Source organism: Pseudophryne corroboree, chromosome 6 (genome assembly GCF_028390025.1).
Source record: "Pseudophryne corroboree isolate aPseCor3 chromosome 6, aPseCor3.hap2, whole genome shotgun sequence".
NCBI lineage: Eukaryota > Metazoa > Chordata > Amphibia > Anura > Myobatrachidae > Pseudophryne > Pseudophryne corroboree.
This window is the reverse complement of record NC_086449.1, coordinates 671,979,839-672,001,643: the sequence shown is the minus strand read 5'-3', so window position 1 is coordinate 672,001,643 and position 21,805 is coordinate 671,979,839. Positions and strand designations below refer to the sequence as shown.

General features: G+C 45.6%; 2 protein-coding genes across 8 annotated transcripts in view; one reads left to right on the top strand and one right to left on the bottom strand.

Annotated features, from left to right (window-relative positions):
- Positions 1-21,805, top strand: part of DOCK2 (dedicator of cytokinesis 2) — a 1,781,615-nt gene that overhangs the window by 1,258,847 nt on the left and 500,963 nt on the right. For all 4 annotated transcript variants that reach the window (XM_063928256.1, XM_063928254.1, XM_063928255.1 and 1 more), the window contains exon 28: positions 19,858-19,956. In XM_063928256.1, coding sequence (XP_063784326.1) covers positions 19,858-19,956 — 99 coding nt within the window. The remainder of the gene's footprint in view (positions 1-19,857; positions 19,957-21,805) is intronic.
- Positions 1-21,805, bottom strand: part of LOC134933211 (ERV-BabFcenv provirus ancestral Env polyprotein-like) — a 447,012-nt gene that overhangs the window by 8,401 nt on the left and 416,806 nt on the right. The gene's annotated exons all lie outside the window — the stretch shown is intronic.

Genomic DNA, 21,805 nt, shown 5'->3' with positions numbered 1-21,805 from the left:
CCCCCACTTGAAAGGATATCAGCCTCTTCTTGTACCCCTCGATTTGATGGCCACTGACGTCAGTGAGAGCAATCCTTAAAATTACAGATTATACACGACACCATGTAATTAAGAATCACTCTGCGTTTATTGTTCATAACAATGGTATATAAGGCATCATTGTCTAGGGAGGGATTGGAATGTCCAGGGAGGGGTAGGCAAAAGTAAATACTTTATTGGTTTAACTTTACTGCATAGGAGGGATAAAACAGGCTACATGGGGGGGGATGTAGGATACAGCCTAGTACTTCATCTAGGGGTGGTGATTTCACACAGTTCCCAACAAACTATGGGTGGAGCTATATTCATTTTATGCAATGCAAGCTAAATCCAAGGCAAAAGAAAAAGAAACAATATTTACACAATGCACACTGACAGAGGAGATTTAACCCTTCAAGTATGTCAGGAGATTTGCAATAGTTTTAACAACCAACATGAAAGCATATAGTTAAGTAATTGTTCTTAAAGCACCTGTGCCATTTAACTGGAAATACAATCGGTGCAGCAAACTGAACCCTCTACGAATTGGCTGATATCATTATCTGATGATTTAATGCACTGTAGTGTCAAGCAAGATGGAAAGATACAGAAGAGTAAACACTAACTTCTCATCTACATGGCAAACCTATGTTGATCTGCATATGAAGGAACTACAACTAGGGTTTCTAAGCATTTAAACAGAGTAAATCCTGACCTACAAGTGGAAAATGATTATCTCTACTGTGCAATTCCTACTACCTGACCTAAAGGAAACAGTGAATTAAGCTTGCCTCGAAGTGTGTGTTTTCCATATAGGTGGTTAGAAATATTATAAAGGGTAATTGAACATTCAGCTTAAACCACTGTTGTAACAGTTGTGGCTGAACCAGAGGTGTCCAAAATGCAAATAGGGGAGCAATACCAACTGCCAGTGAGTTCCAACTGACGATGTTTGGCAGCATTTGTAGGGGTGAGTGTGTGTGTGTGGGGGGGAGGGGGGTTAGAGCGGCATAAGGGGTACCTCATCTAGTGTGTACCCATGATGATATGCACACTCCTCCGTGGGCTACTAGCGACATCCACCGTCGACCCTACACCTGTAAGGAGGATGTCTCTGTCCCTTTCCTCGGGTTCCTGGCTGCATTCACAGAAGCTCCGCCTCTGAAGAATCAACATAGAGAGGAGAGGCTCAGATAGGACAGGGGTCAAGGGGGGCAGGCCTGAAGATGTTGAAGGATGGGGGAGGATGGAACAGAAGAAAAGAGGTAGGCAGCCACAGCATGTACACCAGCAGAGGTGAGCAGCCATTCGGGCAGGATTCGGCATGGAGGTAGAGGGGGAGGTGTTCATGCTGGAGGGGGCGGGGCTTAGGTTGTCGGAGGCTGCAGTAGAAGGAAACATTTGTTTCCTATCTACAGCAGCACAGAGATCTGCAGAAGCTGTGGGCTTGTTCTGGAGAGTGGGCATGGAGCTGCAGCTCCATCAGTCCCATTGTTAATCCAGCCCTGCCACCCGCGGGGCGCAGTGTCCCACGGTGCTGATGGGGGGGGGGGGGGGGGGGGGGGGAGTTGAGTTGAGTTGGCAGGCTCCCTGTAACTTGCTGCACACTGAGAGAGAGGGACTGGGGGTATGGCCAGCAGCTCAGAGTGCTCTGCATGCCCCCACAGTGATGAAAATGGGGGTGTAGCTCATGTATGTGGCTCGTGTATGTGGCACTTTCCGTGATGCCACATCCCCTGGTCATGGGCCATGGCCACTAATTCTAGGAGCAGCTGTCCTTCCTCCAGCCAGAACACAGATGGGAGGTATGGCCAAAGGGATTGAGTAGAGAGAAGTCAGAAACAAGTAAGTAATTTACAAGAGCAAATACAGTAGAGATAGAGGGGATGCTGGATGAAGTTAGTCTGACAGTCATCTGCAGTCAGTGTGGGGCTTATATAGGGAAGTCCAATACAAACAGTCCTCCAGTCACAACCAGGGGCGCTGGCAGCTATGCTGGGCCCCGATATTGGGAGGAGATGCAAACTGAATTGCAGTCACATCGAAGCCAGGCAAGTGCATGCTCAGCGGCCAGCAAGGGATCGCACCCAGTTGCAGTTTTGCTAAAATAGCAAAACTGCAACTGAAGCTGAATAAGGTCTATAATCATTTGTCATTGCTGGTACTGTAGAATACAGATATTTTTATACAGATGAAACAGTGGAGATTAAGGTCATGGGGTTCTGTGCTGACAAGTACGTTCTAAGAACAGTAACAGCAATCTGGTGAGACAGCAAAAATGTAAATCGGGATTTGTGCCTATTTAACCCTGTGACAAATATATGCCTAGTCCTCTGCCATCTGACTCATGTCTCTGCTAAGGGAATCATGTATCCTAGATGGGAATATGCAATGAATCTGTGTAGTTTCAGTGAACATCTTCCAGACAAGGAAACATCGGAATCTTTTGTTGTATGGACAGGTAATTTGTTCCAGTCACTGAATGAATATTTCTTTGGTCAACTGATCACACACATACAGGGCCTTATTTGAGGTTAATTTCTCAGCCATATTGAAAATTAAGAATGTGTTATCTCACGACTCCCCACTTGGGCATGGCAGTGACCCCAATACTAGGAGATTCTTCCTTTGGCCTCGTCAAATCAGCTGTGATTGGATATTATTTGTACAGATGTGTCCTCATATATCTTGCTTCAATACCACGCAGCGGGATATGCCTGGCATGAGTGAGCTGACAGATCCTGTGCAACTCTCCAACCTGCTGAAAATGCGTCTTATTCACATGGCTATGTGAGTAAGACCCACAAGCAGACTCTGCTGATTACAATGATAAGCGGTATGCCTGCATTCTGTGCGCGTCTACAGCTGTATCTGCATCCAAAATGGCACGTTACAGTATAACATAATTTTACTCAGGATAAGCTGCTTGTGCGTCCTACCCGCATCATTTTGCAAATAAGAGGCATTTTAATGGAAAAAGTCGTACAAAAAGATTTTTGGCGCTACCAAGTCATGCTACGGCATGGTGTGACTAGCAGGGCTATTTAACATGCCAGGAGGCTAGATGTAAGTGGACAAATCTGTACCACAGCAGCTCAGACAGGTTATACTAATGGTCTACTTTGGTAACATGTAGTATAAGTCATTATACTGTATAACACTTACAAGAGTACAGCAAACACGTATAACCATAATGTTTCTTTATTCTAAACTGTGGAAAGTAGCACCTTATTACTACTTTACTTAGCTGTTACCATATATAAAATCTAATAATGAAAAATTAAACCATATTCTCAAGTTTCGAGTACAATTTTATTTGATAAACTTAACCCATGAAAGTGTTTTTGTAATGTTACATTTTATTGCGGATTAAAATAATAGTCATGCCAGTCATGACATCTGTAATATGCTTAGAGCGCACTAAACGCACAGCCTATCTCCAACAATATTCTTCCTAGTAATTAAAATTATCTTGCAAATCTTACATAGTAATAATGAAATATGAAATTAGCCAGATGTGCCTGGCCACTATTAACAATCTTTCCAATACTTTGTGCATGAGACTAAGTAAGATGGTTACAAGCTAATGAGGATGTGCATTGCATACCTGACTATGGGCCTGAATCCAGGGCTGGCAATAGAATCTTGGCTCCCCATACAGTGATATACAGTATCTGGGGCCCCTTTTATATATATATATATATATATATATATATATCCTTCCTCCCCCCCCCCCCCCATACCACAGTCTGCGACTCCCTCTTTCCTTTATCCCACACAGCCCACAGTCTTTCTCTCCCCAATGACTCCATGCTGCCCCATCCCATCCCAAAGCCCAGTATCCCCACACCAATCTACTCTTATCCTGGGGAGAGACTCACCTGTGTTGCACTCCCCGGATCTGAACACTGCACAGTGGACCTCACCAGAAGAGGCTGGTGCAGAGCACGGGAATCCTAACCAGCGGAGATTCTACCATGTCCTGTAACTGCGGGCAACAGAGCAGGACCCGTAACAGCGGGCGTACAATCACACCGCACAGTCACTGTGTGTGAGAGGCTCCTGTCACTCTGAGGCTGTGGTCACACCGCCTACAGCTCACTGCCCTATTTGTACAAGATGGGCCATATCCCTGCTGGGCACTTATCACCAAATACTTGGGCCCCTCTGATCCTTAGGGCCTAGTACAGTTGTCCACTTTGACTCCCCCTTGTCTCTGTCCCTGCCTGTGTCGCATGCATACGGTAAGTGAACACTGTAGTATCTATTAGCTGTCGCTTGTCTGCGAGTTTATGCAAATAGCCTGTAAACTCCTTCCCTTGGGTACATCTGTGTGGCCCAATGAGCAAGGACTTTTAGCACCTGTGCATGCTGTAACACTGATTGGTGCATGTTTAGACAAGACCATTGGTCGCACCATTGAAACTTGCACAAACCCTATGCAGGTGCAGTTTCTCCATCTGACTATGGCCTCCTATGCTTTGCGGCAGTGCACCTGTGCACGCAGCTGCTTGCAATGACACGGCTGTGGCACTCCCATAACACACCCACTGGATGGCCCATTTTTGCATGCACTACTAGTCACCACCCAGTCACCGCACTGGAACGCCCATAACTTTTATGGTACCTTTCTGATACCATCTGTCCCACTGCAACAGCACCTTAATGCATACACTCTGTGTAACACATGCTGTTTAGAACTTTTCAGAACTTTTCCTGCATGCGGAAAGTTTGACCCGGGTGGTACACCTGACAAACCGCAACGCAAGTAATAGCTCAACTACATGTACATCAGTATTGCATTTTGCGACTCAGAATCCGGTCATATATGTCCAAATAGATTCCTGGCCAGTCTCTTCACTGTCATCTATATGACTAAAATAAATATTTTCTATCCTGTATTTTTTGTGCTTGCATTCTTGTGGCCCCAAGACACCTTCTCTCTTACCCCCAGCCAATATATATTGTATATTGTAATGCGCAAAGGAATATGCCGCGCTATATAAGAAACTGTTAATAAAATATATAAATATATATATTTATTTACAGTTTCTTATACAGCGCAGCATATTTCGTTGTGCTTTATAATTTGAACAACAGTGATAAGACAAACTGGGTAATAACAGACAGACATAGAGATAGGAAGGACCTGCTCGCAAGTTTACAATCTATAGGGAATTAGGAAATATACACAATGATAGTCACTATCTCTTAGCATAGCAGTTCCACCAGATTGCAAAGACAGTCCTGATGGGATGTAATTAGATATGAATGCTTCTGAAGGTCATGTGCACAGTTCAGGAATTTGATAGGCTTTCCTGAAGAGGTGAGTATTCAGGGAACACTTGAAAGTTTGAAGGCTAGATCTATCTATCTATCTATCTATCTATCTATCTATCTATCTATCTATCTATCTATCTATCTATCTATCTACAGAAAAATAAACAAAAGTGTCACGATCCTAGGCACGGCGATTCCCCAGATACGCCAATCTGCGAATCCCTGCCACGTGACACCGCTACTGGATACCTGAGCGTGTGTGTTAATTTTGACACAATCACTGCCTGTCAGGGAAAAATGCAGGAGTGTCTGGAGAAATGGGGGAGTGGCTTTCCGAACGCAGGGCGTGTTTGTGATGTCAAACCAGGAACTAAACGGACCGAGCTGATCGCAGTCTAGGAGTATGTCTGGAGCTACTCAGAAACTACAAGAAAATATTTAGTAGCAGTTCTGCTAATCTTTCGTTCGCTATTCTGCCTCCCAGAGGGTGGCGGCCTAGCGTGTGCAATGCTGCTAAAAGCAGCTAGCGAGCGAACAATTCGGAATGAGGGCCATTGATCAATACAATATTATTTGCAGTTTGCACGTTCTGGCGTCAGAATGGCATCCAATCATGACAAAAAGTATTAAAAGTGATACTTAGGGGGGGAATTCAATAAGTCACAGTAGATTACCGTGGGCTAATTGATCCCCCAGGGCTATTCAATTAGCTATGAAAGCCAGCAGTCATCGCAGATTTTTTCTCTAACGTCCTAAGTGGATGCTGGGGACTCCGTCAGGACCATGGGGAATAGCGGCTCCGCAGGAGACAGGGCACAAAAATAAAGCTGTAGGATTAGGTGGTGTGTACTGGCTCCTCCCCCTATGACCCTCCTCCAAGCCTCAGTTAGGTTTTTGTGCCCGTCCGAGCAGGGTGCAATCTAGGTGGCTCTCCTAAAGAGCTGCTTAGAAAAAGTTTTTAGGTTTATTATTTTCAGTGAGTCCTGCTGGCAACAGGCTCACTGCATCGAGGGACTTAGGGGAGAGAATTTCAACTCACCTGCGTGCAGGATGGATTGGATTCTTAGGCTACTGGACACCATTAGCTCCAGAGGGAGTCGGAACACAGGTCTCACCCTGGGGTTCGTCCCGGAGCCGCGCCGCCGACCCCCCTTACAGATGCTGAAGATTGAAGGTCCGGAAACAGGCGGCAGAAGGCTCTTCAGTCTTCATGAAGGTAGCGCACAGCACTGCAGCTGTGCGCCATTGTTGTCACACACTTCACACCAAGCGGTCACGGAGGGTGCAGGGCGCTGCTGGGGGCGCCCTGGGCAGCAATATTTAATACCTTTATGGCAAAAGAATACATCACATATAGCCATTGAGGCTATATGTATGTATTTAACCCATGCCAGTTATCTAAAACTACGGGAGAAAAGCCCGCCGAAATAGGGGGCGGAGCTTATTCTCCTCAGCACACAGCGCCATTTTCCTGCTCAGCTCCGCTGTGAGGAAGGCTCCCAGGACTCTCCCCTGCACTGCACTACAGAAACAGGGTAAAACAGAGAGGGGGGGCATTTTTTTTTGGCGATATTTTGATATATTTAAGCTGCTATAAAGAACAACACTTATATAAGGTTGTTCCCATATATATTATAGCGCTTGGGTGTGTGCTGGCAAACTCTCCCTCTGTCTCCCCAAAGGGCTAGTGGGGTCCTGTCTTCGATAAGAGCATTCCCTGTGTGTCTGCTGTGTGTCGGTACGTGTGTGTCGACATGTATGAGGACGATGTTGGTGTGGAGGCAGAGCAATTGCCGATAATGGTGATGTCACCCCCCAGGGAGTCGACACCGGAATGGATGGCTTTGTTTATGGAATTACGTGATAATGTCAGCACATTACAGAAATCAGTTGACGACATGAGACGGCCGGCAAACCAGTTAGTACCTGCCCAGGCGTCTCAGACACCGTCAGGGGCTGTAAAGCGCCCTTTACCTCAGTCGGTCGACACAGACCCAGACACAGACACTGAATCTAGTGTCGACGGTGATGAAACAAACGTATTTTCAAGTAGGGCCACACGTTATATGATCACGGCAATGAAGGAGGCTTTGCATATCTCTGATACTGCAAGTACCACAAAAAGGGGTATTATGTGGGGGGTGAAAAAACTACCTGTAGTTTTTCCTGAATCAGAGGAATTAAATGATGTATGTGATGAAGCGTGGGTTAACCCAGATAGAAAAATGCTAATTTCAAAAAAGTTATTAGCATTATATCCTTTCCCGCCAGAGGTTAGGGCGCGCTGGGAAACACCCCCTAGGGTGGATAAGGCGCTCACACGCTTATCAAAACAAGTGGCGTTACCGTCTCCTGATACGGCCGCCCTCAGGGATCCAGCTGATAGGAGAATGGAAACTACCCTAAAAAGTATATACACACATACTGGTGTTATACTGCGACCAGCCATCGCCTCAGCCTGGATGTGCAGTGCTGGGGTCGTCTGGTTGGATTCCCTGACTGAAAATATTGATACCCTGGATAGGGACAGTATTTTATTGACTATAGAGCAATTAAAGGATGCTTTCCTTTATATGCGAGATGCTCAGAGAGATATTTGCACTCTGGCATCGAGAGTAAATGCGATGTCCATATCTGCCAGAAGGAGTTTATGGACGCGACAGTGGTCAGGTGATGCGGATTCCAAACGACATATGGAAGTATTGCCGTATAAAGGGGAGGAATTATTTGGCGTCGGTCTATCGGATCTGGTGGCCACGGCAACTGCCGGAAAATCCACCTTTTTACCTCAGACCCCCTCCCAACAGAAAAAGACACCGTCTTTTCAGCCGCAGTCCTTTCGGTCCTATAAGAACAAGCGGACAAAAGGACAGTCATATCTGCCTCGGGGCAGAGGAAGGGGTAAGAGAGGGCAGCAAGCAGCCCCTGCCCAGGAACAGAAGCCCTCCCAGGGTTCTGCAAAGCCCTCAGCATGACGCTGGGGCCTTACAAGCGGACTCAGGAGCGGTGGGGGGTCGACTCAAGAATTTCAGCGCACAGTGGGCTTGCTCACAGGTGGACCCCTGGATTCTGCAGGTAGTATCTCAGGGTTACAGGTTGGAATTCGAGAAGTCTCCCCCTCGCCGGTTCCTAAAGTCTGCTTTGCCAACGTCTCCCTCAGACAGGGCGACGGTATTGGAAGCCATTCACAAGCTGTTTTCTCAGCAGGTGATAGTCAAGGTACCCCTCCTACAACAGGGAAAGGGGTATTACTCCACGCTATTTGTGGTACCGAAGCCGGACGGCTCGGTAAGACCTATTCTAAATCTGAAATCTTTGAACCTGTACATACAAAAATTCAAGTTCAAGATGGAGTCACTCAGAGCAGTGATAGCGAATCTGGAAGAAGGGGACTTTATGGTGTCCCTGGACATAAAGGATGCTTACCTACATGTCCCAATTTGCCCTTCACATCAAGGGTACCTCAGGTTCGTGGTGCAAAACTGTCATTATCAGTTTCAGACGCTGCCGTTTGGATTGTCCACGGCACCTCGGGTCTTTACCAAGGTAATGGCCGAAATGATGATTCTTCTGCGAAGAAGAGGCGTATTAATTATCCCTTACTTGGACGATCTCCTGATAAGGGCAAGGTCCAGAGAACAGCTGGAGGACGGAGTAGCACTAACCCAACTAGTGCTGCAACAACACGGGTGGATTCTGAATTTTCCAAAATCTCAGTTGACCCCGACGACACGTCTGCTGTTCCTGGGAATGATTCTGGACACGGTTCAGAAAAAGGTGTTTCTTCCGGAGGAGAAAGCCAGGGAGTTATCCGAACTTGTCAGGAACCTCCTAAAACCAGGGAAAGTGTCTGTGCATCAATGCACAAGAGTCCTGGGAAAGATGGTGGCTTCTTACGAAGCGATTCCATTCGGCAGATTCCACGCACGAACTTTTCAGTGGGATCTGCTGGACAAATGGTCCGGATCGCATCTGCAGATGCATCAGCGGATAACCTTATCGCCACGGACAAGGGTGTCTCTTCTGTGGTGGTTGCAGAGTGCTCATCTGTTAGAGGGCCGCAGATTCGGCATACAGGACTGGGTCCTGGTGACCACGGATGCCAGTCTGAGAGGCTGGGGAGCGGTCACACAGGGAAGAAACTTCCAGGGAGTATGGTCAAGCCTGGAGATGTCTCTTCACATAAATATACTGGAGCTAAGAGCGATTTACAATGCTCTAAGTCTGGCAAAACCCCTGCTTCAGGGTCAGCCGGTGTTGATCCAGTCGGACAACATCACGGCAGTCGCCCACGTAAACAGACAGGGCGGCACAAGAAGCAGGACAGCAATGGCAGAAGCTGCAAGGATTCTTCGCTGGGCGGAAGATCATGTGATAGCACTGTCAGCAGTATTCATTCCGGGAGTGGACAACTGGGAAGCAGACTTCCTCAGCAGACACGATCTACACCCGGGAGAGTGGGGACTTCATCCAGAAGTCTTCCACATGATTGTGAACCGTTGGGAAAAACCAATGGTGGATATGATGGCGTCCCGCCTCAACAAAAAACTGGACAGGTATTGCGCCAGGTCAAGAGACCCTCAGGCAATAGCAGTGGACGCTCTGGTAACACCGTGGGTGTTCCAGTCAGTGTATGTGTTCCCTCCTCTGCCTCTCATACCAAAGATACTGAGAATTATACGGCAAAAGGGAGTAAGAACGATACTAGTGGCTCCGGATTGGCCAAGAAGAACTTGGTACCCGGAACTTCAAGAGATGCTCACGGAGGATCCGTGGCCTCTACCTCTAAGACCGGACCTGCTTCAGCAGGGACCGTGTCTATTCCAAGACTTACCGCGGCTGCGTTTGACGGCATGGCGGTTGAACGCCGAATTCTAAGGGAAAAAGGCATTCCGGAAGAGGTCATTCCTACACTGGTAAAAGCCAGGAAGGAGGTGACTGCACAACATTATCACCGCATTTGGAGAAAATATGTTGCGTGGTGTGAGGCCAGGAAGGCCCCCACGGAGGAATTTCAACTGGGTCGATTCCTACATTTCCTGCAAACAGGATTGTCTATGGGCCTCAAATTGGGGTCCATTAAGGTTCAAATTTCGGCCCTGTCGATTTTCTTCCAGAAAGAATTGGCTTCAGTTCCTGAAGTCCAGACTTTTGTAAAAGGAGTACTACATATACAGCCCCCGGTTGTGCCCCCAGTGGCACCGTGGGATCTTAATGTAGTCTTGGATTTTCTCAAATCCCATTGGTTTGAGCCGCTCAAATCGGTGGAGTTGAAGTATCTTACATGGAAAGTAACCATGCTACTGGCCCTGGCTTCAGCCAGGAGAGTATCAGAATTGGCGGCTTTATCATATAAGAGCCCATATCTGATTTTCCATACGGACAGGGCAGAACTGCGGACACGTCCTCATTTTCTGCCTAAGGTGGTGTCAGCGTTTCACCTGAACCAGCCTATTGTGGTGCCTGCGGCTACTAACGATTTGGAGGATTCCAAGTTGTTGGACGTGGTCCGGGCATTGAAAATATATATTTCAAGAACGGCGGGAGTCAGAAAGTCTGACTCACTGTTTATATTGTATGCACCCAACAAGATGGGTGCTCCTGCTTCTAAGCAGACGATGGCTCGTTGGATTTGTAGCACAATTCAACTTGCACATTCTGTGGCAGGCTTGCCACAACCTAAATCTGTCAAGGCCCATTCCACAAGGAAAGTGGGCTCATCCTGGGCGGCTGCCCGGGGGGTCTCGGCATTACAACTCTGCCGAGCTGCTACTTGGTCAGGGGCAAACACATTTGCAAAATTCTACAAATTTGATACCCTGGCTGAGGAGGACCTTGAGTTCTCTCATTCGGTGCTGCAGAGTCATCCGCACTCTCCCGCCCGTTTGGGAGCTTTGGTATAATCCCCATGGTCCTGACGGAGTCCCCAGCATCCACTTAGGACGTTAGAGAAAATAAGAATTTACTTACCGATAATTCTATTTCTCGTAGTCCGTAGTGGATGCTGGGCGCCCATCCCAAGTGCGGATTGTCTGCAATACTTGTACATAGTTATTGTTACAAACAAATTCGGGTTGTTATTGTTGTGAGCCGTCTGTTCAGAGGCTCCTACGTTTGTCATACTGTTAACTGGGTTCAGATCACAAGTTATACGGTGTGATTGGTGTGGCTGGTATGAGTCTTACCCGGGATTCAATATCCTTCCTTATTGTGTACGCTCGTCCGGGCACAGTATCTTAACTGAGGCTTGGAGGAGGGTCATAGGGGGAGGAGCCAGTACACACCACCTAATCCTACAGCTTTATTTTTGTGCCCTGTCTCCTGCGGAGCCGCTATTCCCCATGGTGCTGACGGAGTCCCCAGCATCCACTACGGACTACGAGAAATAGAATTATCGGTAAGTAAATTCTTATTTTTTCACCTGCGTAAAGGGTTAACGGTTCCCGTGACCCTGTTAATGTATGAATCCATGAACTTTTCACAGACTCTGGTCCGTAGTCAGCAGCAGACGCTGCTGCGATGTGATTGCATATCCCCATTTCCCACTGTAGGGTCAGGGAGATGTGATCACATCTCACTATTCGAGCGCCTCTGCCTGACTGACGGGCAGTGGCATTTGCGGTATGGTATGGGGCGGCGACGCAATGTTGCAGGGGTGTCGTCTCGACACTGGGCAGGCGTGTCATCAGAAACGGGCGGGTTCGGGGCAGCCACGTGACGTCGCATGCGTCCACCACGACCTGAAAAATGACTCACCCGCGCCTGCCTTCACAGCCTGTGGAAGCAGGGGGGCTTCCACAAATCAGTGATGCGATCACAATTACATTGCTGCAGTGTATTTGCATGATGGACAGTCTTTCCCTGTGCTGGTCGGCCCCCAGCATGAGTTCGCAGCCAGTTGCAGTTTTACTAAAAACACAAAACTGCAACTGAAGCTGACTAAGGTCCGATAACCTGTGGTAATGCCCGTTGAATAGCCCCGGTGGTTAAAACCCTAAACTACCTCCCGTTTTCACCTGCGGTAAGTGGTGGCTTTCCCACTAGGTACATGAGGCACGTGCCTAAGGGTGGCACACCAGGCTGATGAGGCCAGGTGATTTTTTTTTTGTCATTATGATTTTTTTTTATTTTTTAAATGTTGACATTTTTTTTTATATTTTATTTTGCAACTGACAGGAATGGGACAATTTGCAGCAAATTGCGGTCCAGGAGCTGTTAGTGGGGTGAGGTCGAGTCTGCTTTGGTGGTCTTGAGGCATCTGGATTGGCTCCCAAAATTAAGGGAGCAGTAACGTTATTGGGCTTGGAGGGCTGACAATAATGTGCCTAGGGGCGGCCTGACCCCTAAATCCCCCCCTACTTGCGGTACTATGCCGCAGAAAATTTAATTTCCCTTAAATGTCTATTTATACCAGAGTATATCATTGCAAGTTTTCAAGACTCTAGTGTCCCTTATTCTAATAGTGCAGTGAATTACCATGACAGCTTATATCCTGCAAGTCTTTTATTTAAGATATCACTTTTAGGTGACAGTACTTTTGGTAACCTGCACTCGTACTCCTCTCCCTCATCTATTTTTTGGCTAACACTTTTTTGTAAAACAACAAAAATGACTGCAGGAATATATAGAACATCTTGGCTCCCTTGCAGTTCTGATGCCGTTGGTTAGGGGTTTGAGGCCAAGCCACAAATCTGGGGTTGGGGTACTGTATGTAGGTAAGTAAAAGGATCCTGCCATATTAATTGTCAGCTATGTACGGTACACAGTTTAGGCTGTATGGTTATTAAAGTTATGTCATATGCACCATGATATTCAACAACAACAAAAAATTATCTACAGAAGAAGCAAACTTTAAGATGATATTCCTGTGTTATATTTTATTACTAATTGGAATAATGGTTGAAAAATGGATGAAGCTTGCTATATTAACTAGCATCTTGATAAAAGTTCATTGCAAAGAAGTTGTTTAGTTCATCTTTAATAAGCTCTGAAAAATGAATTAGAGAAATGAATTTGATTCACTTTTTTGTGTACCCTAGGCAGGGATTTTGGGCCTAATTCAGAGTTGATAGGAGCAGCAAATTTGTTAGCAGTTGGGCAAAACCATGTGTACTGCAGGGGGTGCAGATAGGTGTAGTATGGTATGCCGGCGCTCGGGTTCCTGGCGACCAGCATACCGGCGCCGGGAGCCCGACCGCCGGCATACCGACAGCGTGGCGAGCGCTAAGGAGCCCCTTGCGGGCTCACTACGCTCGCCACGCTGCGGGCACGGTGGCGCTCTACGCGCACCACACTATTTTATTCTCCTTCCAGGGGGGTCGTGGACCCCCACGAGGGAGAATAGCTGTCGGTATGCCGGGTGTCGGGATTCCGGCGCCGGTATAATGTGCGCCGGGATCCCGACATTCGGCATACTGAAGACCACCCGTGCAGATATAACATGTGCAGAGAGAGTTAGATTTGGGTGTGGTGTGCTCAAACTAAAATCTAAATTGCAGTGTAAAAATAAATCAGCCAGTATTTACCCTGCACAGAAACAAAATAACCCACCCAAATCTAACTCTCTCTGCAAATGTTATATCTGCCACACCTGCAGTGCACATGGTTTTGCACAACTGCTAACACATTTACAGTTGCAACAAACTCTGAATTACCCCCTGTGACTGAATAGCTAAAGCTATGGCATTGTACGAAAAAGAAAAAATTAAGTTACAAGTTGATACATATTTTATAGCAGCTTCCAAAATCTTGCAAATCTACGGAAGCTTATTTATTATTTTATCATGATTTCACTGATTCCTTCCTGTTTCTGGAGCTAGTTATAGGAATCATACACTGCTTGTGATTATGGGAGACTGAATGGATGTATGAGGATTGTTTTGTGAGTGGGGGGTTTGTATTATTTCCAGTTAGTAAACCATAGTTGCTGACATTGCGGGACTGTCCTTCAGGAGATTTTAAAAGGAGAAGTTCCATGGGTAACTGCATGGATTGTGGTACTAAGAATCAGAGGGCCATAATGCAGTCATTTGCAGCAAAACGCATCATGTTAATCATTGCATTTTGCAGATGGCAGTTGGGCTGCAAGTATCAAAATTCATTAAACATAACCTGAGGTGCTGCTCTGTGCAGCTGTTTTTTTTTTTTACATTTAAGGGCTCATGTAGAGCTGGATGGAATTTGAGTCTAATGGGGGAATTCAATTACAGGAGAAAAACATTGGAAGTGAAAAACGTTAGTTTTTTTTTCGTGATATTTCAAGATACCCATGTGCAATCTCCTTATGGGCCCCCTCCTCTCTAGCCGGCAGCGCTCTTGACTCTGGGCACTATGGTCACTAGCGGACCCTAGCGCTGTCCCAGAGTCTAGTCTCTGGGATAAGGTTGCAGTGACCATTTTCCCAGTGATTTTCCTAATGCGCATGCGTGAAACACCGGGAAAATGTCCGCCGCTCTATTACCTAGTGATTTCTGCAGCGACGCAGGGCTCCAGAGGGTAAGTATTGTAAAAAAAAATGGATGCAGGGTGTGCGGTTTGGCCGCCCCAGGACCCCAGTGGCCCATGTGCACCACACACACTGCACCCATTATACATATGCCAGTGTGAAACAGCCATGGTGGGAGTGCTACGTAGGAATACCTTGGGTGGAATAGGTCGCATCTAGAAGAGATGGCACAAAATTGGTCTAAGTAATTTTCATCCCATCCACGAGCGTACCAGGTGAGACAGCCATGCTGGGCGCACTATGAAGGTTACACTGTGCGAAATACTGTAAGTCATAGGACCCAAGGCATATATGGGAACAACTGACTCGTGTATAATATGATATAACATCTATGAATGGATCCACGTGTTGACTAAAATACTTAGGAGCTGGCAGAATTACTGATGTGCTGTGCAATGTCCTCTTTGTTGGTCGCGTGCCTTGATTTGCACTTGTGAAGCAAATTTTCCATGACTTTGTGGGACAAGGTGACGGCTATTACGCTAACCCATAGCAGGAAGTTGGAGGACCAGAAAGCTTCATCGCAAAGTCTGGACATGTGCTCCCAGTTTCCTGACATGTGCAAAAACAGGATCAAAATAAGATTTTGTTTTGTTGTGCAGGGTTATTAAAATAAGATAAAGGGCTGATGCTTGTGTACTCAGCAGGGGAGAGGTGGTTCTTGCCTTCCAAATGGTGCTAAAAAAGTAATCATCTTTATATTGTAGTAACATTTGTTTTGGGTAAGTATTTTTCATACTACTCATTATGTACCTGTGCTTATCTTGTTGTTATCTAAACGTCTGTATGGACATATTTTTAAGAAAACAGTTTTGTTCCAGTGTATATAGACTTCTAGTTTTATATGTTCAATTTATCTATAATCCTTAATGTAATCCCATAATTCTTTTTTTCCCTTCAAACTTCACTAACATTTTTGTCTTTGGTGGAATGATTCATGTTATTGCTTTGACAATAAAATTCTTTAGAGGACAGAAATGCTGATATGTGCTTGAGATTTTTCCGTCTTACTTCTTTCATTAATCACAATACCCTGTGGTGCTTAGTTCATCTTTACTAGCTGCCAAAATTAAATCTATGGGAACAATTTGTGTCTGTAAGTATTAATATTTTAAACTGCCTCCTTTAATCTGGTGATTATAGAATAATCCCAATCTATGTTCCGGATTAAGTACAGAATGGTGTATAAAAGTATTTAGGTATATAGGGGAACATTTACTGAGCAGTGATAAGAGCAGAGAAGTGAGCCAGTCCCCATCAACCAATCAGCAGCTCTGTATCATTTTATAGTATGCAAATTATAGATGTTACTTCAGTGCTGATTGGTTGCCATGGGCAACTTCTCCACTGGCTCACTTCTCCACTCTTATCACTGCTTAGTAAATGTACCCACTTAGTTACATAGTAGAAAAGGAGATATAACTTTTAGTTTCCATTTCAAGAATACAGAAAAAGGTGTATTGTAACAGTCACTGAATATAATTAGTATTAGGATAATTAATATTAGAATAATATACAGTAATATATACAGTAACATGCTTAGAAACCAGAAAATGAAAACAGTTTATTTGAACATGTAAATCATAAGGGTATCAATCTTCTACTTTGATGTCAAGACTAAGTGGGAGATGTATCAAGCCTCCTAAAGATTAGAGAAGTGGACTGGAAATATTATTGTTGTTATTATTATTATTATTATTATTATCCTTTATATATATATGGCGCCACAAGGGTTCCATAGCGCCTAACAAAGTACATAAACAAATGAGTAAAACAAGAAAATAGCGACTTATAGTGCAAGACAATGTAGGACAAGTACATGGTATATAAACATTTCTGCCTCAGCAGTCATAACACTGAAATAAGCATCAGGATGGCAACTAAGGGTTAGGTGCGCTAGTGAGTATGGAGCAGATGATAGTCTAAGTAATAGAAGAAAAAGCACAAGGAGAGAGGACCCTGCTTGTGAGAGTTTACATTCTAGTGGACAAGTGAAGAATTTGTCCATAGTGACCAATCAGCTTCTAGCTAGCATCTATCAAGTAAATTATATAAAATGATATGTAGAAGCTGATTAGTTGAGGTTGGGTACGATATCCCAGCGCTCAGCATTGTCAAAATCCCAGCAGCGGAATCCCGATGGATTTTGGTAAATATTGTAACCCTAACACATTTCTCCAGTAGCCTAACTCTAACCATCCCCTCCAGCAGCCTAACCCTACCCCATCCCCTCTCACATGCTAACCAGGGCCGGCTCCAGGCCTACTAGTACCCTGAGCGAGAACATGTAAAAGCGTGCCCCCCCCCCCATGCTACAGGAAAAGTGGGCGTGGCCTCTGTAAAAGTGGGTGTGGCCTCATAACTTTATATTATTAGACTATAAATAAATACATTTTCACACCCCCTCTACGCACACAATTAGCAGCCTTACACATAACAGCCACAGTAGTGTTCCTTACACACAATGTCTCCAGTGCAGTGTCAGATAGACATAATATACCCCCAGCAGTGCCAGCTACACATGACATGCCCCGCAGCAGTGCCAGATAGACATGACATGCCCTCCAGCAGTGCCAGCTACACACAATATACCCCCCAGCAGTGCCAGATAGACATGACATGCCCCCCAGCAGTGCCAGCTACACACAATATACCCCCCAGCAGTGCCAGCTACACACAATATACCCCCCAGCAGTGCCAGCTACACATGATAGTGTTCACTTTTTAGGGCAGGGTGCTGAAGGCACATTTTTAAGTTAGGAGGGCAAAATGATGTACATACTGTAATGCTTGGTGCTCATCTACCTACATGGTAAAGCATGGACAGTGCGCTCGCGCGCAGCTAAAATTTAGGGGCGTTGCTTCGTGGGAAAGGTGCGTGGCCACATAATAGTGGCAATTTGCATTACACCACACAGTAGTGCAGTTAATACACACTGCACCAGGTACAACCTCCTAGACACTTTGCGCCAGGCAGAGCACGTTAGACACTTTGCGCCAGGCAGAGCACGTTAGACACTTTGCGCCAGGCAGAGCACGTTAGACACTTTGCGCCAGGCAGAGCACGTTAGACACTTTGCGCCAGGCAGAGCACATTAGACACTTTGCGCCAGGCAGAGCACGTTAGACACTTTGCGCCAGGCAGAGCACGTTAGACACATTGCCTAGCCACAGACGCCCAGCGGGAACACTACATGATATGCTCCCCAGCCATGCCAGCTACACATGACATGCACCCCAGCAGTGCCAGATACAGAAATGCCCCCACAGTGCCAGATACATAAATGCCCCCACAGTGCCAGATACGTCCCCACAGTTACAGATAAATGCCCCCACAGTGCCAGATAAATGCCCCCACAGTGCCAGATACATAAATGCCCCCACAGTGCCAGATATGTCCCCACAGTTCCAGATACATAAATGCCCCTACAGTGCCAGATATGCCCCTACAGTGCCAGATACAGAAATGCCCCCACAGTGCCAGATATGCCCCCACAGTGCCAGATATGCCCCCACAGTGCCAGATAAATGCCCCCACAGTGCCAGATAAATGCCCCCACAGTGCCACCCATCCATAAATGTTCCTCCCCCCCAAATACCTGCGGCGCTGAGAGGGGGAGGAGTACTGCTGTCCGATGGCGGGCGGATGGCCTGCGAGTGCGGGTGAGGGCGGACGGGCGGGCGGCCTCCAAGGCGCTTGTGTGCGCGATGCACGCTGCGCGGCACCGGCATCTGATGTTAGACACCGGCAGCGCGCATAGCGCACACAAGAGGTCACGGCGGCCGGGCCAACAATGCACAGGGCCGGCTCCAGCCTTGAATATGGCGGCGTCAGCGCGCGGCGCCCATTAAGGGTGGCGCCCTGCGCGGCCGCTCTATTCGAACATGCCTAGAGCCGGCCCTGATGCTAACCCTAATGCTGTACTGCTAGCCGGGGTTTCCGCTACCGGGATTCTGACTGTTGACATGCTGAGCACCAGGATATTGACTGTGCTATGACAACTTTACCACTTGTCCACTTCTGCACTCTTTTCAAGGCTTGATGCAGTTCCCCCTATGTTCTGGACAACTTAAAGATCCAGGACACCGCATTGTGCTAGATCCCAGTAATCCATATAAAACATATAGCATTTCATTGAATTTCCTATCTGCACTAGGAAAATCTTTAACTAAAATATCTGTAAAAAATAACCCCCAGTATGTTTTGTGTCATTTCTTAACTTTTTTTTTTACTTTGTGCCAGAAAATGTAGTTCTATTTTTGCTTGGTAGTGGGGTGTACATGGTAAAGTAGTATAAATTCTTGTGTCACTGCTTTGTATAATGTGTCGGACCACCGTGAAATACATATAATGTGTGAATGGTAATTATACGGAACTTTGTTCTGTCACTATCTTGAACACACAGCAAACATTAGGTTAGTTTCTTGATTCAGAAAATACTGTGGTGGCTTTTTGACCATCTTCAGTAAACCTGCAGAGTTGTACAGGATGAGTATCCCTTATCCAAAATGTTTGGGACCAGAGGTATTTTGGATATCGGATTTTTCCGTATTTTGGAATAATTGCATACTATAATGAGATATCATGGCGATGGGACCCAAGTCTAAGCACAGAATGCATTTATGTTACATATACACCTTATACACACAGCCTGAAGGCAATTTTAGCCAATATTTTTAATAACTTTGTGCATTACACAAAGTGTGTGTACATTCATACAATTCATTTATGTTTCATATACACCTTATACACACAGCCTGAAGGTCATGTAATATATTTTTAATAACTTTGTGTATTAAACAAAGTTTGTGTACATTGAGCCATCAGAAAACAAAGGTTTCACCATCTCACTCCAAAAAATCCGTATTTCGGAATATTTGGATATGGGATACTGAACCTGTGTAGTAATAGGCGTGTTGTGGCTTTACTCCTAACACCATGTATAAACTATCCTCATCTAAGTCTTATTATTAATCTATAATGTAGTCTACTAATTAAAGACACATACTAGTAATATACTAAAACTCATTTATTATTTTTAAAAATAATTTAGATCCATTTTGTGGCCTGTATGACGGCTATTCTTGCCCAGATGGATGACCAGCACTACAGTCACTACATTGAAATATTTCAGTCGAGTTCAGATTTGGTGGTAAGTACTGTATTCCATTCTTAAACATATCGTAAGTGCACTGACATAACTATAAGTGGGTGCAGGGAGTGTGGTGCACATGGGTTCCTGGGTCAACAGGGGACCTGCACACACTGCACCCAGAGCGGTATGCATGCAGTAGGTCCCCCTCACACTTTTTGCCCACATGGCAATGGATTTTTTCATCAGTCTCCCAAGGCTGCCAAACACTGTTACTGTGCAAATATCCAATGAGGGAGACAGTGTAGCTCCGGCCACAGGGCAGACCCGCGCGGCGATCTTTTAGTGACCTGCTACACCTACTAAGACAGAGCTGACAGAACACCTGATGTTCAGCTTACCCTCCAGTGTTGGGAAGGTCAATCGGTATTCTTTCCTTTAGGTGCGGTCTATTAAATGAATTATGGTGCAATGTGCAGGTTTCATCCGTTCACTCAGTTAGAATTATGACAGGATAGTCAGGCAGAATACTTGCAGTATTATGAACGCTCTATTGCCAACACGTTTCGTTCTCCTCCAAGAGCTTTATCTAGAGAGGCTGTCGCATATTAGTCTCCTAGCACAGTCTCCTAATGCATCCTAGTCACATTGCATTTTCAGATAAAAAGACGCGGAAAAAGATGCATTGTCTAATGATCACATGACCTAAGTCACTATTTGGACTATAAACTGTTTCATTGTCAATTGAAAATATAATGTACAGTGGGGGTCATTCCGAGTTGTTCGCTCGCTAGCCGATTTTAGCAGCATTGCACACGCTAGGCCGTCGCCCTCTGGGAGTGTATCTTATTTTAGCAGAATAGCGAACAAAAGATTAGCAGAATTGCGAATAGAAAATTCTTAGCAGTTTCTGAGTAGCTCCAGACCTACTCACAGATTGCGATCAGCTCAGGCCGTTTCGTTCCTGGTTTGACGTCACAAACACGCCCTGCGTTCGGCCAGCCACTCCCCCGTTTCTCCAGACACTCCCGCGTTTTTCCCTGACACGCCTGCGTTTTTCCGCACACTCCCAGAAAACGGCCAGTTTCCGCCCAGAAACACCCACTTCCTGTCAATCACACTCCGATCACTTCAACGATGAAAATTATTTGTTCAGACGTGAGTAAATCAACTAAGTTTTGTGCTAAAATACTTACCGCATGCGCACTGCGTACCATTTTTGCCTTAATCGCTCCGTTGCGAAAATCGGCAACGAGCGAACAACTCGGAATGACCCCCAGTATGCGTTAACATATGAAAAACTGAATAAAAGCTGCCTCTATACTGGTACGTTAGCATCAATGTTATTAAAATGCAAATAAATATTCATGTTAAGGGATTTATATCCAGGTTTATCCCGACTTTCAATTACCGATTTGTTAAAACATAAGGGGACTGATTTAGAGTTGCATGTGACTGAATTTGTGCAACATTAATAATGGTTTTGGTGGAAAACTGTCACACAGCTTGGGTAAATATTTGAAATTGTACATATCTTTCTCTTGTCCCATTGCACCTGGAAAGGTAGATCATGGTTACTAATCTGTAAAAGCCATTCAATTATTCTAAGCCGTCTATTAATTTATTGTGCTTGACATTAACTATAAACTTTAAGCTAGCTTATCAACTAAAATAAAGACACGGACACAACTGCGTTGGATTAAATGGTCATTGAATTTATTAATTGGAATGACCTCACTCGTAGTGGGTGGCCAGGAAGACGCTACCACTAACCAGCTCTAGTCACGATCTTACAAAATGGCGGCGACTAAACGCCCCAACTGTCATGGGTGCGACTGAAACGCCCCATCTATATATATCAGCATAACCTGTGTTGTGAAGGTCTCACCACCCCTTCCTATAGCAGAGT